Source organism: Pongo pygmaeus, chromosome 6, assembly GCF_028885625.2.
Source record: "Pongo pygmaeus isolate AG05252 chromosome 6, NHGRI_mPonPyg2-v2.0_pri, whole genome shotgun sequence".
Taxonomy (NCBI): Eukaryota; Metazoa; Chordata; class Mammalia; order Primates; family Hominidae; genus Pongo; species Pongo pygmaeus.
The window spans coordinates 139127824-139145299 of record NC_072379.2 but is presented as its reverse complement, the minus strand read 5'-3'; the positions used below and the strand labels follow the sequence as shown (position 1 = coordinate 139145299).

At 44.9% G+C, this 17476-nt stretch overlaps 1 protein-coding gene across 2 annotated transcripts in view; it reads left to right on the top strand.

Moving 5' to 3' along the window:
* The first annotated feature begins 5416 nt into the window (after nucleotides 1–5416).
* KDM7A (lysine demethylase 7A) overlaps nucleotides 5417–17476 on the top strand; it is a 96810-nt gene continuing 84750 nt past the window's right edge. For both annotated transcript variants that reach the window (XM_054495251.2, XM_054495252.2), the window contains exon 1: nucleotides 5417–8258. In XM_054495251.2, coding sequence (XP_054351226.1) covers nucleotides 8065–8258 — 194 coding nt within the window. In that variant the 5' untranslated portion in view covers nucleotides 5417–8064. The remainder of the gene's footprint in view (nucleotides 8259–17476) is intronic.

Below are 17476 nucleotides of genomic sequence, written 5' to 3'. Positions count from 1 at the left end.
GCTTCCACACTGATCACAAGTGTAGTGTACTCCCATGAATAAAATGTCTCATTAGATTAGGGATAGAGGGATGAGAGCACAGCCCTTGGAGGATTTAGGAGACTCTCTGTGTATGTATATACTAGTCTAAAAAAGTACCCTCTCCATCTCCATTTAGAAGAACCTGCTAGAGGCAGTGGCTCACACCTGTAATCCCAGCACTTTGGGTGGCTGAGGCAGGTGGATCACTTGAGGTTAGGAGTTCAAGACCAGCCTGGCCAACATGGTGAAACCCCATCTCTACTAAAAATACAAAAATTAGCCGGGCGTGGTGGCGGGTGCCTGTAATCCCAGCTACTAGGGAGGCCGAGGCAGGACAATCGCTTGAATCTGGGAGGTGAATGTTGCAGTGAGCCGAGATTGAGCCACTGCACTACAGCGTGGGCGACAGAGAATCTGTTTCAAAAAAAAAAAAAAAAATTACATCCTTATTTCGTGATCCATTTGGGTTATAAAACTTAACAAAATAGTGGCCCCATAACATTTTGATCTCTGGAAGATGTGCAACTTTAGAAGATGTTATAACAAGAAAATAAACTATTGAGGTATTCGAAATAGGAAATAATCAATTATGAAAATAGGATTTGTTAAACTTCCGGCCAGACTCAAGAAAAAGTCTATATTCTTAAACTTTTTATTATGAAAAATGTCAAATAGTACAATAAACATCCACAGACATATAATTATCTAGATTTAACAATTGTGAATATTATTGTGTTTGCTTCATTCATCTCTTTTTCCTCACTCTCTTCTTTTTTTTTGCTGAATCTTTTAAAGCAAGTGCTGACATCATTTAAAAGCTTCAGCACGAGTCTTCTAAAAATGACATTCTTCTACAAACCATGATAATGTATCATGCCAAAGAAAATTAGTGTTTCCTTAATTTCACCTAACATCCAGATTATATTAAAATTTCAAAATTATCCCTCAAACTGTCTTTTATAGCTGATATTTTAGAATCAGGATCCATCAACCTTCATGAATTGTATTATTTAGTTATGTTTCTTAAGACTTTGATCTAGAAAAATGTTCCTCCCCTCTCTTGCCTTCTCTCTTTCTTCCTTCTGTGTTTTTTTTGTTTGTTTGTTTGAGACAGGGTCTTGCTCTGTTGCCCAGGCTGGAGTGCAGTCGCATGTGATCTTGGCTCACTGCAACCTCCTCCTCCCCGGTTCAAGTGACTCTCCTGCCTCAGCCTCCCGAGTTGCTGGGACTACAGGCATGCACCACCACACCTGGCTAATTTTTGTATTTTTAGTAGAGACTGGGTTTCAGCATGTTAGCCAGGCTGGTCTCGATCTCCTGACCTTGTGATCCACCTGCCTTGGCCTCCCAAAGTGCTGGGATTACAGGCGTGAGCCACCACGCTGGCCATCTCATTCCAGCTTTGACCTCCCAGGCTTGATCCGCCTGCCTCTGCCTCCTGAGTAGCTGGGACGACAGGTGCGTGCCACCATGCCTGGCTAATTTTTATTTTTTGTAGAGAGGGGGTTTCGCCATGTTGCCCAGGCTACACTCTTTGTTTTAAAAATGACAACTTTTAAAATAAACTAAGCTAGTGGTTTTGTGAAACGTTTCAATTTTGGATTAGTCTTATTTCCTTGTGGTATCATACAACTTGTTGCTGCTCTATCTCCTGAATTTCCTGTCAGCGGGAAATTAAGTCTTAAGGTTTAATTATATTCAGGTTAAACATTTTTGGCAAGGATACTTCCTAAGTGATACTATGTAGTTTATACTGTATCCTTTGTAATGCCTGGCTACATTGTGATTCACTGTCCTTACTAATGTCATTTATCTGCTTTGCTTTCCTTTATACTTTTTCACCACTTTTATTAACATTTGCGCTTTGAATGTGTTCAACATGTCAGTCCTCCTTTAATAACATCTTAACCTCGGGCTGTCAGTTTAGAATTTTCCCAGCTCCTGGGGTAGAAGCAAAGATAATCAGGCTGTGAACAAAGCTGCTGAGCTCTGTGTGTTGGGTCCTGCTTCCCCGACTAGACTCCACTCTTCTTCCTCCCAGCACCATGATGTACTCTTTGAAGATCTACTCTCCATAGGCAATCTTTTCCACTCAGACATTATCCTTTTCCCTCCAGCTCAGTAAAATTAAAATTTCTCGTCCTCCTACCACAACTTTAGCCAGGGTAGTTAATTTGTGTAGTTAATCCCTGTTTCGTTAATCTGATGAACAGGTTACGGGGAGGATCAAGTGCTATGTAAGAACAAATCACTCTCATTTAATGCATGTCAATGGTTTGATGTAGCATTCCCAAAATATATTCCCAAAATATGTTTGTTTTCTTTCTTTCTTTTTTTTTTTTTTTTTTGAGACGGAGTCTCGCTCTGTCGCCCAGGCTGGAGTGCAATGGCACGATCTCGGCTCACTGCAACCTCTGCTTCCCAGGTTCAGGCGATTCTTCCGCCTCAGACTCCCGAGTAGCTGGGATTGCAGGCACCTGCCATCGTGCCCGGCTAATTTTTCTATTTTTTTAGAGATGGGGTTTCACCATGTTGGCCAGGCTGGTCTTGAACTCCTGACCTCAGGTGATCCGTTCACCTTGGCCTCCCAAAGTGCTGGGATTAAGGCGTGAGCCACTGCGCCTGGCCAGTATGTTTGTTTTCTAAGGAAGAGAATAGCAGACGCGGTTGTGGAGATAGAGCAGTATCAGTAGTAGTAGGAAGGAGAATTGTTAGTCTGGAGCAAACATTCCTTGTCAGAGAAATGAGGTTAAATGAACAAGTGAAGTGTTAAAAACAAACAAAACAGCCTAGATTTGATGTGAAAATTAAGAGAGATCTGCGAGTATTGGAGAAACCACAAAGGAGACAGGGAGAGGGAGTCCCACAGTCATTGCCAACTGACGCTGGCATGGAGCTGGGTGTCTTTCTTCAAGATATTTTTCCTTTTGAAATTCTATCCCCCACTTGTTTTTGAGACAATATTCTCCTAGTCTTCTGTCCTAACTCTTCAGCTGCTCTTCATAAGAGCTGTCCTCTCTATTATTATTAATGAACAAGTAGCAAAATAATTATTCATAATTACAGTTAGTAGCTATATGGCTTATCATGTGCTAAGAATTGTGCAAAGTATGTTATTTTAATGTACCCAGCCCTGTGAAGCAGATGTGCTTACCATTCCCATTAAAATGAGAAAACTAAAATCCAAGTGTTAATAAGTTGTCACAGAGGTAGTAGGTTGTGAATCCAAAACCATGAGCTTAATTACGATGTATGGGGCTTGCCACTAAAATGTTGGCATCATCCAGAGTTCTAGCCTTAATCCCTTTCTTCCCACGATCAAATCTTTGTGTTTACAATTTCTCTAACCTTTCCTTACAGATTTGTATGCCTTACAGTGTTTTTGTTCTTTACTGATCTCTTCATGTACTTTTAAAACTAGCTGCATCTCCAAACTGGAGATTAATTAAATAGACTGAGCAGAAATGCACGGAAGTGATGCTAGTATTCTCACCAAATCCTATCAGGTGGCATGTGATCTTGATTTGTCCCATTATTGATGGCACTTGATCATTTGATTAAGATGGTGTCTGCCAAGCTTCTTAACACTGAAAAGTTACTCTAGTTCCTTTTGTAATTAGTAAGAATTTTGTTGGGAGATACTTCGAAACTATGAAAATATTCCAATGCTTATCAAACTTTCAATTTATGTACTTCTTTACACTGGTATAGCTTCCTATATTATTCAGTGGGTTATAATACATGATTTTTTTTTTAAATGTTGAAGTACAATTTGTCCCTGATTTGGCTGGTGTCCTTTAGACATGCCTCATTATTCTTTGAGCATGTCCTTATATTCTGGTACTACAAGAAGCTCCAGGCTCATCCTGTACTCTCTTCTCCAGTCCTGGAATCAACTATTTTGCCAAGAAGAAAAATGAAGTGGAGAATGGTATTTAGAAGCCAAGACCTGGGCTAGCTGTTCTAATTGTTTTCTAGTGTCACTACTCCCAGATCTTCTCAATGGACAGGGTATGTACATATACACCTATATCGATTTCTACAAATAGTGATAGATTGATACCTCCATTACTAGTGCACCACCAAAGTTTCTTCTTTTCTTATTTGTAATTCTCTTCCTGAACATTGAGAAACCTGGCTGCCATTTTCCTTAATATATTGCCAGTCATGTGTCGAATAATGACATTTCCGTCAATGATGGACTGCATATTATGATGGTGCCCCGTAAGATTATGATGTGATATTTTTACTCTCCCTTTTCTATGTTTAGAAACACAATTTCTTACCATTGTGTTCATGTAGCCTACGTGTGTAGTTAGCTATACCAAACAGGGTTGTAAGTACACTCTATGGTGTTCACACAACGATGAAATTGCCTAATGATGCATTTCTCAGACTTACCTCTGTTGTCAAGCAACACGACTGTATATATATATATTTTTTGAGATGGGAGTCTTGCTCCGTAGCCCAGGCTGGAGTGCAGTGGCGCGATCTTGGCTCACTGCAACCTCTGCCTCCCGGGTTTGAGCGATTCTCCTGCCTCAGCCTCCCGAGTAGCTGGGAATACAGGCGCGTGCCACCACAACCAGCTAATTTTTTGTATTTTTAGAAGGGACAGGGTTTCACCGTGTTAGCCAGGATGGTCTCAATCTCCTGACTTCATGATCCACCCGCCTGGGCCTCCCAAAGTGCTGGGATTACAGGCATGAGCCACCGCACCTGGCCAACACAACTGTATCAGTTTGTTCTTTCGTTGCTACAAAGAAATATCTGGGCCAGGTGCGGTGGCTCACACCTGCAATCTCAACACTTTGGGAGGCTGAGGCAGGTGGATCACCTGAGGTCAGGAAATTGAGACCAGCCTGGCCAACATGGTGAAACTCTGCCCCTACTAAAAATGCAAAAATTTGCTGGGTGTGGTGGTGCACGTCTGTACATCCCAGATACTTGGGAGGCTGAGGCAAAAGAATTCCTTGAACCCAGAAGGCGGAGGTTGCAGTGAGCCAAGATCATGCCACTATACTCCAGCCTGGGCAACAGAGTGAGACTGTGTCTCAAAAAAAAAAAAGAAAGAAATATCTGAGGCACACAACTGTAATCCCAGCACTTTGGGAGGCTGAGGCAGGTGGATCACCTGAGGTCAGGAGTTCAAGACCAGCCTGAGAAACATGGTGAAACCCTTCTGTACTACAATTACAAAAATTAGCCGGGCATGGTGGCAGGTGCCTGTAATCCCAGCTACTCAGGAGGCTGAGGCATAAGAATTGCTTGAACCCAGGAGGTGGAGGTTGCAGTGAGTTGAGATTGCACTACTGCACTCCAGCCTGAGCGACAGACCCAGACTCCATCTCAAAAAAAAAAAAAAAAGAGAAAAATATCTGAGACTGTGTAATTTGTAAAGGAAAGAAGTTTAATTGGCTCATGGAAGGCAGGCTGTACAGAAAGCATGATGCTGGCATCTGCTCAGCTTCTGGGGAGGCCTCAGGAAACTTATAATCATGGCTGAAGACAAACTGCATCACATGGCCGGGGCAGGAGCAAAAGAGAGAGGGAGGAGGTGCCACATATTTTTCAATGACCAGATTTCTTGAGAACTCACTCATTACCACGGGGACAATACCAAGTGGATGGCACTAAACCATTCATAAGAAATCCACCCCCATGATACAGTCACCTCCCACCAGTCCCCACCTCCAACATTGGGGATTACAATTCAGCATGAGATTTGGATGGGGACACAGATCCAAGTCATATGGATAACCAATCTCTCATTGTTGCTGCTGCCTCCTCCTCTGCTCTGCGCCTTCTTCATACCCCTGCCTAGTCCCTCCATGTTAACATAGCAAGGCCAGGTGGCCCCCAGAAGACATCCCACACCAGGCTGCTTTGGTGCTCTCTAGCCAGACTCCAACAAGATAGCTTTGCGTGCCTTCTCTTCACTGCTGTATTGTCTCGACAACACACACCTTCTACAAAGTACATTTAAAAATATATCGTCTTTTTGCTCCTTGTAAAACCTCTGTGAGGTAATTAAGGCATTACTATCCATAATTTTTCTTTCAACAGCTCATCAGTGATCTAGTTCAGGAGAAATGGAGTGACTGGCCCCAGGTCACAGCTTATAGAAAGCAGGACCTGAGTGCATGGGTCTCTCCACTCCAGCAATATGTGATGCCTATGCCAAAATTACAGTAACTTTTTTTCTCCAGTAGAAATGTTTCAAGCTTAATCAGTGTGTGGTCAACTAATTTCCAGCCTTTCCTTTTCCTGCTATGCTATATATATGCCAAACAGTGATATGATAGAAAAACGAATAGCTGCAGAATTGAGACACTTAAAAACTTCCATCACAGCTCTAATATATGAGACTTCAGGCAAGTTACTAGCTTTCCTCAACTATAAAAAGGAAATTAGGCAGGACTTGGTGGCTCACGCCTGTAATCCCAGCACTTTTGGAGGCCAAGGCGGGCGGATCACTTGAGGTCAGGAGTTCAAGAACATCCTGGCCAACAGGGTGAAACCCCGTCTCTACTAAAAATACAAAAATTACCCGGGCGCGGTGGCGTGCGCCTGTAATCCCAGCTACTTGGGAGGCTGAGGCAGGAGGATCCCTTGAACCCGGGAGGTGGAGGCTGCAGTGAGCCGAGATCGCAGCACTGCACTGCACTCCAGCCCGGGCAACAAGAGCGAAACTCCGCCTCCAAAAAAAAAAAAAAAAGAAAGAAAGAAAGAAAAGAAAAAAAAGAAAGAAATGGGGAATTAGATCAGCGACTCTTTGCCCGGGGGTGGGTGACAGAACAACACCTCTTCCTCCCCTAACAAAAATTACCTAGGGAGCTGTGAGGGCTTTCCCCACTGGTAGAAATGCCAGCAGAAATTCAGCTACAAATACTCAATTCAATAATCCTTAACATCACTTCCAATCCACAGTTATGATTCCAACGCAATCTTTTCTATTCAGTATTTGTCAGCTGTTTTTATTCTTCAGTTTATCATCTTATATTTGGCTCTCAATTTCACCCAAAAATTACTGATGGCTTATTATAAGCCAAGTACCCTGCGCTCCGCTTTTTGTGGTATCCCTCTTCGGAGCGAGAAGTCACTTAGAATTTTACCCCTATCTTCCCCACTTGGGAATCGGAAGGGTTCATAGCTAAGTCTTGTTATTTACAAGCAGGCCGGCTCTTCTCCATCCCTCTCTCCACCAACCCCATTTCAAGGTTGGTCCCTCCCAGCGGACGACAGTGATGAATTCCTCTTGGGGACAGCCCTCCCGCAACTAACAGTGGCTCCATCAACGCTCTGGTCTCCTTGCTGCTCGGTGGGAATTCGGGTGGGGCGTTTTCCAAAGTTTGAGTGGATTCCACGGCACGTTCCTCCCTCGGAAAGGCACAACCGGCTCGGCGTGTCAGCTCAGCTGGACCCACGCCGGTGCGGGGCCGCAGCTCCGGTTCTCGCTGGGCGGTTGCAGAAGGCTAGGCGATTCTCCCAGCGTCGCGAGGCGACCCGAGCAGGAGAAAACTTCTCCACTTCCCCTCTTCGGGACGCGGCACCTCTTCTGCCCTTGTGCACTCCGCAGGAACTTCCCCCGGCCTCGGCTCTCGCTCCGAAATAACCAAGCCGGCTCCTCGCACGCTCCCGCCGTCCTCCTCCGGCTGCGGCCGCGCGCCCGCCGCCACCGCCACCACCGCGCGTGTCCTCACGGGGCCTCGGTTCCGTCCGCCTCCGCAACCGCCTGCGTGCCCTTCAACAGCTCCCTCCGCCCGGCCGTCGCGGAGAGGAGCAGGGAGCGCGCGCCGGCGCCAGAGACGTGCGCGAGACGCACGGCCCCGCGCCGAGCGCCGGAAGCAGCCGGGTCTGGGCCTCGCGCGTCGCGCGCGCCTCCTCCCCCTCCGCCAGCCGCCGCGGCCTCGCGCGCGCGCACTGAGGCGCCGCCGCCGCCGCCGCCGCCGCGGCTGCTGCAGGAGGCGGCGCTGGCTGGCGGCTGCGCTCGCTCCAGTCGGCGAGCGGAGCAGCGAGCGAGCGTGTGTGTGTTTTTTAAAGATGGCCGGAGCGGCGGCGGCGGTGGCCGCGGGAGCAGCAGCTGGAGCCGCCGCGGCAGCCGTGTCGGTGGCGGCTCCCGGCCGGGCCTCGGCGCCTCCGCCGCCCCCGCCCGTGTACTGTGTGTGCCGGCAGCCGTACGACGTGAACCGCTTCATGATCGAGTGCGATATCTGCAAGGACTGGTTCCACGGCAGGTAAATAAACCCTCTCCAGCCCCGCAGCCGCCACCGCCGGCCACCGACCAACCGCCGCCGCCGCCGGCCGCCCGCGCCTCCCTCGGGCCGGGCCGTCGCGCCGCGCCCAGCTTTCAGGGGGCCCCGGTGCCTAGCCCCCCGGCCGGGCAGCGGGGCGCGCGGGGCCCCGGGTTCGCCGGGCGCCGGGCGGGCTCCAGAGGGGAGCCGGTGGGCTCGCCTGGCCCGGGCGAAGAGTCGCCACAACAAACACGAACAAAGAGGGCCGGCGGAGAAGTTGGCAGGGGGAGCTTGGGGCGAGGGGACGCGGCCGGGCGGGCGCGGCGGGGGCGTCGGGCGGAGCGCCGGCCGGGCCCGCAGCCCCTCGCCAGCCCGGGCCGCCGCCGCCCCGCCCCGACCCGCCGCGCCCGGGGCTCCGGCCCGGAGTCGCCGGCCGCCGCGCCGCTCTGCCCGGCCGGCCGACGCGCCTGCCTTCCTTCCGGGCGGCGATGGGGTCGCCCCGGCCCCGCGTCTCCTCTGCGCCGCGGGTCCCTGTCGCGCCCCCTTCCCCGTCTTTATGAAACTTCCTGGGCCGGTGGGACGGGGGCAGCGGCCGGCCCGAGAGGCGACCGCGCCAGCCAGCTCGGCGGGGCTCCGCGGAGTAAACAGAGCAACAGATGAGGCACTCGCTCTCGGGGACTTGAAAGGTGCCAGGGAAGTTGGGGCCGGGCCCCCGGCGGGCGGCAGGTTGACCCGGGTCGCGGCCCTGGGCCCCGGCACACACCCGGGTCGCCGGGACTGGGGCAGATGGAGTGGGCGGCGGGGGACCGAAGGGTACGCTTCTCCGGACCCCCTGCGTCGCCCTCGCGCCGCGGCTTAAACTTTACAAAGAGTGCAGTTGCCATCGCTCGAAGCCGGCGACACCGGGACCGCCTGCGGCTGTGCCCCGGGCGCCGGTGTCGGCGAACTTGAGTCGGCCGGGCGGACGCTGCGGGGCCGGCTGGCGGCGGCGGCGGACGCTGCCCTCTGATTCAGCTGCCGCCGCGCTCCGGGTTTGACGTTTGAGAGCTCGGGCCGCCTCCGCAGCCAGGCCGCCGACTCGTGTGTTTTGTAATCAAAGTGTGAGGCTAATAAAGGGCGGCGCCACAGCCTCTTGACTCCGGCGTGGGAGGGATTCACAGGCATTTAAACAAAGAAACTAGTTGGGGTTGGGCTCCCAAAGTCCTTATTTGGGTGTTGTGGCAAAGCCTGCGGTCACCTTTAGTTGAAGCCGGTTTCCCGGGCGCCGTTTGGTGTTGTCTCTTGGCGAGAGCACGCTCACGAGTAATAGCAGATATGGTGACTGTGATTGTAGGAAGTGTCTTTTGATTGACAGCAGGACATTTAAATACAGCCTCCGCTCCCCCTCCCCAATTTTACAGAAACACTACACGACCAGGCCAGATGTCTTAGTCTCCCTCTACTGGTCCAGGGAGAGAAAACCATGTAAATCACAATGTTCTTTGCAGTGTTTAGTGCTAGGTGTAGTTAAGTTTTACTTAATTTTCAAGTACAGTTTTACTTAAGCAGTTTTCAGGCTAGCCGATTCTCACAACAGAAAACAAGACACAGCAAATTATCACTTTAAAAGAAAGGCAGCGTCCTCGTTTCGAATAATCTTTAGCAGTCTTGTATATCCAATTCTATTTCCACATCCTGTTTCCATAACATATTCTACGCAACTAGAATAAAGATTATGCGAACATTTAGGTTCTATATAGAATAAAATCAGAATCCCTGGTGATTATGTAAATGCTTATTTTTTTTTCAAAGAACTATTTTTTGAAATTTGAGGCGGTTTAAACTGCATAAAAAATTTGTCTCGCCAGGCTTGGTGGCTCACGCCTGTAATCCCAGCACTTTGGGAGGCTGAGGCGGGTGGATCACGAGGTAAAGAGATCGAGACCATCCTGGCCAACATGGTGAAACCCCAACATGGTGAAACCCCGTCTCTACTAAAAATACAAAAATTAGCTGGGCGTGGTGGTGCGTGTCTGTAATCCTAGCTACTTGGGAGGCTGAGGCAGGAGAATCTTTTGAACCCGGGAAGCGGAGGTTGCAGTGAGCTGAGATCGCGCCACTGCACTCCAGCCTGGCGACAGAGTGAGACTGCGTCTCAAAAAAAAGAAAAAAAACTTGTCTCATTATGCAATGTGGATTTGATAGGCTACCAAATTTTAGACTAGAATTGTATTTATCTTAATTTAGGTCACTTAACACTATAACCATGAAAAGCCCCAGGTATTTGATGGAGAATTTTGTAATACATTTAAGTATACACTTGTAAATAGGGAAACAGGAAATACAGAGGGCTTACGGGAAGGAGGGAGAGCAAGGCCAAAACAAATACGCCCTCTCTGCTTTGACACATAAATTTGTGTAACTTCATATCTGTGGAAGTGAGTCTAAAATAGGTTTTTTTGAGCCCAGGGTCTTTTTGACCACCAATCCTTGAAACTTTTATGTGGTTCAGATGTCAAAAGTTAGAAAATTTAGCTATATTGTCCTGCCCTACAAAAGCAGTATCTTTTTATTAAGTTTAATTCTTTTTTTTTTTTTTGAGACGGAGTCTCGCTCTGTCACCCAGGCTGGAGTGCAGTGGCGCGATGTCTGCTCACTGCAAACTCCGCCTCCCGGGTTCAAGTGATTCTTCTGCCTCAGCCTCCCGAGTAGCTGGGATTGCAGGTGCCTGTCACCACGCCTGGCTAATTTTTGTATTTTTAGTAGGAACGGGATTTCACCGTGTTGACCACACTGGTTTCGAACTCTTGACCTCAGGTCATCCGCCCACCTCGGCCTCCCAAAGTGCTGGGATTACAGGTGTGAGCCACCCTGCCCGGCCTAGTAAGTTTAATTCTTAAGTATTGGTAATTTGGACTCTGTATGTTTTTCCCGTGGTATTTACTCTGATGTTTACTGTACCATGAAATGAGTGATCGTTTTTCGGAACAGAGCAAAATGTTCCTTTATATTAACTATTAAACAAATATCATTTGCTTCCATGAGAATTGACCCCTAAAGGACTAAGATGTATCTTTACCATGCTTAGATTTCATTGGACCAGAGGTGGTCCATCTGTAGAGGAGCAAGGAGGAGTAGGAGGTTGGATACAGAGAATTGCCATTGCCTGGGTAATTTCTTGTTAACTTTATTTCTTCAAGTAGAAGGACTTTTTAAACTTGAGGAATCAGTGAATTTTGATATATGTAAATTTTAGTTTATTCTGCCTGGCGTTTCTGACATAAGGAAGTCTGAAAAGTTGTTGCCCTAATTTCTTGTGACAGTGAAGGAAGGCCTGTCCTTGATGTTTTTCTGTCAGGCTGCAGGGTGGATGGAACCAGCGTCTTCCAGGTCTGATGCTGTCAAACTTTAGCTGCATACCAATTCCCATCTGTCCATCTGCCTAAGCCTTTTTGCAAGTGAGAAAAGAATACTTGCCAGGCAGGGTACAGTGTATAATTGAACTCTAGGGGCAATGAGTTGAGGAATTAACAGGATTTTGCCGGGAATGTTCTGTCTAACCTGGAGATACAGTTCTTTCTCCCTGAGTTCTTGGTGGAAGTACCACCGTAAACATCTTTCCTGATAAGGCCCCGCTTCCTTATCTCCAGGCTAGATGTCTTTCTGTAATACTTTTATGTCATCATATGCAAAACTGTCTCACTGCCCTAATTGAATTGTATTAGAGTTTGTGTTTTCTTCTTGTTAGAATGTAAACACCATTGTTTATTCGTCTTTAATCACATTTTTTAGTTGATAAAAGCAATATATTAAGGAAAAATTGGAAAGTACAGAAAAGTATAAAGAATATGAAAGTACGCATGTCTTCCAGTGATTACCACTATTTTATTAATAATGTAGTATGTGTCTATGTATATTCTTTTTAAAAAAAAATCGAATTCTTTCTATGCATTCCATGTTACCTTTTTTCATTGATGTATACTTTTTCCTGTATCTTTAATGTTCTTTGAAAACATTTTTAGTGGCTGCATTGTGTTTAATTTCACAGAAGTACAATATATTTGAAAATAATTCCCCTGTTGTTATTTACTTTGTTTACTACTTTTTTTTTTTTGAGATGGAGTTTTGCTCTGTCGCCCAGGCTGGAGTGCAGTGGCGCGATCTCAGCTCACTGCAAGCTCCGCCTCCTGGGTTCTCACCATTTTCCTGCCTCAGCCTCCTGAGTAGCTGGGACTACAGGCACCTGCCACCACGCCCAGCTAATTTTTTGTATTTTTAGTAGAGATGGGGTTTCACCGTGTTAGCCAGGATGGTCTCCATCTCCTGATCTCGTGATCCACCCGCCTCAGCCTCCCAAAGTGCTGGGATTACAGGTGTGAGCCACGGCGCCCGGCCTGTTTACTACTTTTTCTTATGTTTACTAATGATGATATGATTGACATACTAAACAAATTATTGTGGTCATTTAATTATTTCCTTAGAATAAATAAAATGAGTTAATACATATAAAACACTAGAAGAAGACCTGGCATGTACAATTTCTCAGTAAGACATTTCCTTGAACTAGTATTATTGGTCAAAGGGTATAGATGCTTGTAGGCTTCTTGTGCCTATTGCCAAACTGTCCTCCAGAAAGGTTATGCCAATTTCTACTCTCACCTACAGTGTCCACTTTCTAGTTCCCTGCATCCTCCCAATCTAAGGTATTATTAACCAGCCCCTACCAAAACAAACAAAAACTGTTAATCTGCAGATAAGTCAGTATTACCACCAAAAGACATACCCAAGCCTGTTCATGGCAGCATTTTTCATGTTGTCCCCAAACTGTAACAACCTAAATGTCATCAACAGTAGATTGGATACATTATAGTATAGTCATAAAATGGAATACCAAGCTATAAAAAAGAATACACTACAGATGCCCACAACATGAATGGATCTCACACATAATAAAGTTGAACACAGAAGCCCAGTACAAAAGAGCATACTGTTTGGCTCTGTTTATGTAGAGTTCAAGTACAGGCATAATTGGGGCTAAGAGTCAGAATAGGGTTTACCTTTTGGGTGGGAATTGACTGAGAGGGAGTTTCTGAGATGCAGGACATATATATATTTTTTTGAGACCGAGTCTTGCTCTGTCTCCAGGCTAGAGTGCAGTGGCGCAATCTCGGCTCACTGCAACCTCTGCCTCCCGGGTTCAAATGATTCTCCTGCCTCAGCCTCCTGAGTAGCTGGGATTACAGGCGCTTGCCACCACGCCCAGCTAATTTTTTTTTTTTTTTTGTATTTTTAGTAGAGATGGGGTTTCACTGTGTTAGCCAGGATGGTCTCGATCTCCTGACCCCGTGATCCACCCACCTTGGCCTCCCAAAGTGCCTGTAATAGGCATGAGCCACCACGCCCGGCCATAGTCTTTATCTTGATCTTGGGTGGTGGTTGTATGAATGTGTACAGATGTAAAGATTTACTGAGCTGCATGTGCACTGAAGTCTTTTGTTGTTGTTGTTGGGGGATGGGGGTCTCAGTATGTTACCAACCCAGGCTGATCTTGAACTCCTGAGTGCAAGCAATCCTCCTGTCTCAGCCTCTCAAGTAGCTGGGATTACAGATGTGCCATGCACCCTAAAAATTTGCCAATTTGTTAACTGACAGATATTTTAAAATTTGTTTCTTGTTTCTGTCTTGAATGAGATTGCCTCTTGTGTTTTGTCATTGAGTATGATGTTGACTTAGGCCAAGAGTTTGTAGTGTACCAGGTGCTAGGAATATAGTGTATTTGTGCTAGAAATACAGCAATGAATAAAACAAAGTCCTTGCTCTCTTGTGACTTACATTCTCGAAGGGAAAGAGAGATAAATATCGAATCTCACTTATCGAATGTTTTACAAAGTGCTAGGCACTGTTGTAATTAATTCGATGTTTGGTTAACTCATTGAAGTCTCACAGTCACCTTGTTGAGTAATTGCTATTATTATCATCCCCATTTTACAGATGAGGAATCTGAGAGTTAGGGAGTTCAGTCACTTTCCCAGGATGGAAAGGCTAGAAGGTGAGAGAGCTAGCATCTGAGCTCAGGCAGGCTGACTCCAGAGCTCATGCTGTCAAGGGGGTAGGTGGTACTGAGTCTCCTCTTCCTCCTTGGCTGCAGCCAGCTTCAGGAGGAGGATTAGATGTGACTGGTCTGTCTCTATCTCAGGGGTGCATAGGTGAGACAGTTGTGGCAGGGCTCTGAAGAGACATGCCTGTAAACATCTTCCTTTTTTTAAATCAAAATTATTTTCTTTAATGTAAATATGTAAAATATTATAACTGTCTTGGGGACACAGTATGTATAAAATATTTATTTGAAAAGTTTTATAATTTAACTCTGCTTTTATCCTTGTTATATAAATGGATTTTTTTTATTAGAGTGTATTTTGACTTCTTAAAATTGGTTAGGGATAGGAAATATTTTACAAATTTGTTTAACATACATTTCACCTTCATGATTAGTGTCATAAACTTATTAGGTGAATATGTATCTTCCTATAAGAAAACAAAAAGCTCATTTATTGAACTTCTCAATTTCATTGTTTTGATATGACAGTTTATTATAGAATAATGAGTATTTGTATTATAAGAGTTTTATAATTTATACACAGTTTTGCTCTTTGAACAAAATATGTTGTGATTATGGGAGGCTTATCTCAGGCTACTTGGAGGCATGGGACATAGTTCTCTCATAAGCTTTTTAAAAACCATTAGGCTGGACGCAGTGGCTCACGCTAATCCCAGCACTTTGGGAGGCTGAGGCAGGTGGATCACAAGGTCAGAAGTTCGACACCAGCCTGACCAACATGGTGAAACCCTATCTCTACTAAAAATACAAAAATTAGCTGGGCGTAGTGGCGTGCACCTGTAATCTCAGCTACCCGGGAGGCTGAGGCAGGAGAATTGCTTGAAACCGGGAGGCGGAGGTTGCAGTGAGCCGAGATCACGCCACTGCACTCCAGAGTGGGCGACAGAGCGAGACTTCGTCTCAAAAAACAAAACAAAACAAAACAAAAACCATTAGTTTGGGGTATATTTCTGCTTGGAATGCTCTCCAGTTCTGTATTTTTAGGTATGAAATTGAGTTTTCTGATCATCCAAGGGGAGGAATGCTTTTATTTTTGAAGATTTGAAGTGGAGGCTTATGAGTAAGAATAGAACAGGTATAGAAGAATTTGGTTATAAAAGTGAGCGTTGGTTGATTTGAGCAATTTAAATTTTGAGATAATTTGTGCAGCCTTTGAACAGCCAGTGCTAATCTTAACAACTATCACCAAGTTTCTGGTCTTTTTTGAAAATTACATTTTATTATTGTAGTGATTATTTATTTTTTCCATTAAGGAAAAGGTTATTTTTCCCATTAATTGTAGGTTGAGTTAATGGTAACTTGTATGATTTTCGTGTCTATATGTGTGAGCCCTGTTTCCTTTTTATTGGAGAATAGTGTTAGAAACCAAGGTCTGGTATTAGTGGGCTCATTGTTTCTAGACCTTCTCAGAGGGCAGAGCTAGGAAATACACTAATTGCACACATGTACACACATTTGTCTTTGTTTCTGTCTGTATATATTACAAACTGTAAGTTTCATAATGATATCTTTGATTCTAATATAACACCACAGGATTCATTTTAGCTTTCCCCTTTCTTTACTTGTAACTTTCTTTGTACAACAGTGAGAAACCTAGCTGTCATTATCTACAGCGTATTTGTTCAATCCTGTAAAGTAGTCCAAGAATTTGCTTACCTATATTTTTGTGAGAAACAAATTTGCTAGCTAGATTACGGTATTCGTGTATATAGTACTTCTTTTTTGCCTTTGGCCTTACAGTATCTAATCAGAATATTGTTTTCCAAAGTTACTTAGGTCAATTCTTTTCACACGACTTTAATGTATGTCATTTACTGACAGGTTCATTTGTTACTGCTTGTATTACATTTTGATGCCTCCTACATCCAGTTTTTTTGTGGTTTTTTTTTTTTTTTTTTTTTTTTTTTTTTTTTTTTGCGATAGAGTCTTGCTCTGTTGCCCAGGCTGGAGTGCAGTGGTGCGATCTTGGCTCACTGCAGCCTCGGCCTCTCAGGCTCAGGTGATCCTTCCATCTCAGCCTCCTGAGTAGCTGGGATAGGCATGTGCCACTGTGCCCGGCTAATTTTTGTATTTTTTTGTAGAAACAGAGTTTCAACCATGTTGGCCAGGCTGGTCTTGAACTCCTGACCTCAGGTGATCTGCCCTCCTTGGCCTTCTAAAGTGCTGGGATTATAGGCATGAGCCACCACGCCTGACCTTGTATTGAGATACAGCTTCAGGTTAGATTGCTAAAAGTGGGATTGCTTAGTCAAAAGATAAATGTATATGTTGTTTTATTAGAATTGCTAGATTTCTCTCTAGAATGGTTGGACCAGTTTGCATTCCCAACAACAGTGTGAGAGTGCCTTTTTGTCTAGATCCTTGTCATCAGGATGTGTTGTCATGTTTTTAATCTTTGTCAATCCAGTAGATGGAAAATGGTATCTGTTTTAATCTGCATTTGTCTAATTATAAATGAGTTTGAACATTTTTTTTTCTTAGCTTTAGGAGCATACTGTTTCAAGAATCATCTGGTTACATTTTTTTTCTGATTCTGTCAAGCTTTTAGTCCTTTGTCCCTCAATATTAAAGGACTTTTTACATATTAGGGGTACTAGCCATTTGTGGTAAATGTTCTAAGTATTCTCCTCCAGCTTTCAGTTGTCTTTTGGTTTTGTTTATGGTAATTTTTTTGCCATGCAAAATTTTTTTTAAGAAATATGTAGTCATATTTATTACTCTTTTATTGGTTCTGGATTTTGAGTCATAATTAGCAATCCCTTCTCTACCTCAAGGTAAAGAGAATTTTTTCCTGTGTTTTTTTTTTTAATACTTGTGTGGTTTTATTTTTTAAGTTTCTAAATGGATCACTAATCCATTTGGATTTTATTTTTGTATATAATATGAAATAGAAATAGAATTTTTTCTAAATAAAAAGAAATTGTCCAATTGTCCCAGTACTATTTATTGAAATGTCCATATTTGTCCCAGTGACTTCAGATGCCAAAACATGTATCTATAATAGTCATATGTCAAAGATTGTATATATACTTGGGTCTGTTTCTGCACTTTCTGTTTTATTCCACTGGTTGATTTGTCCATTCATGTGTCAGCACCACAGTGTTTTAATTACAGAGGCTTTTAT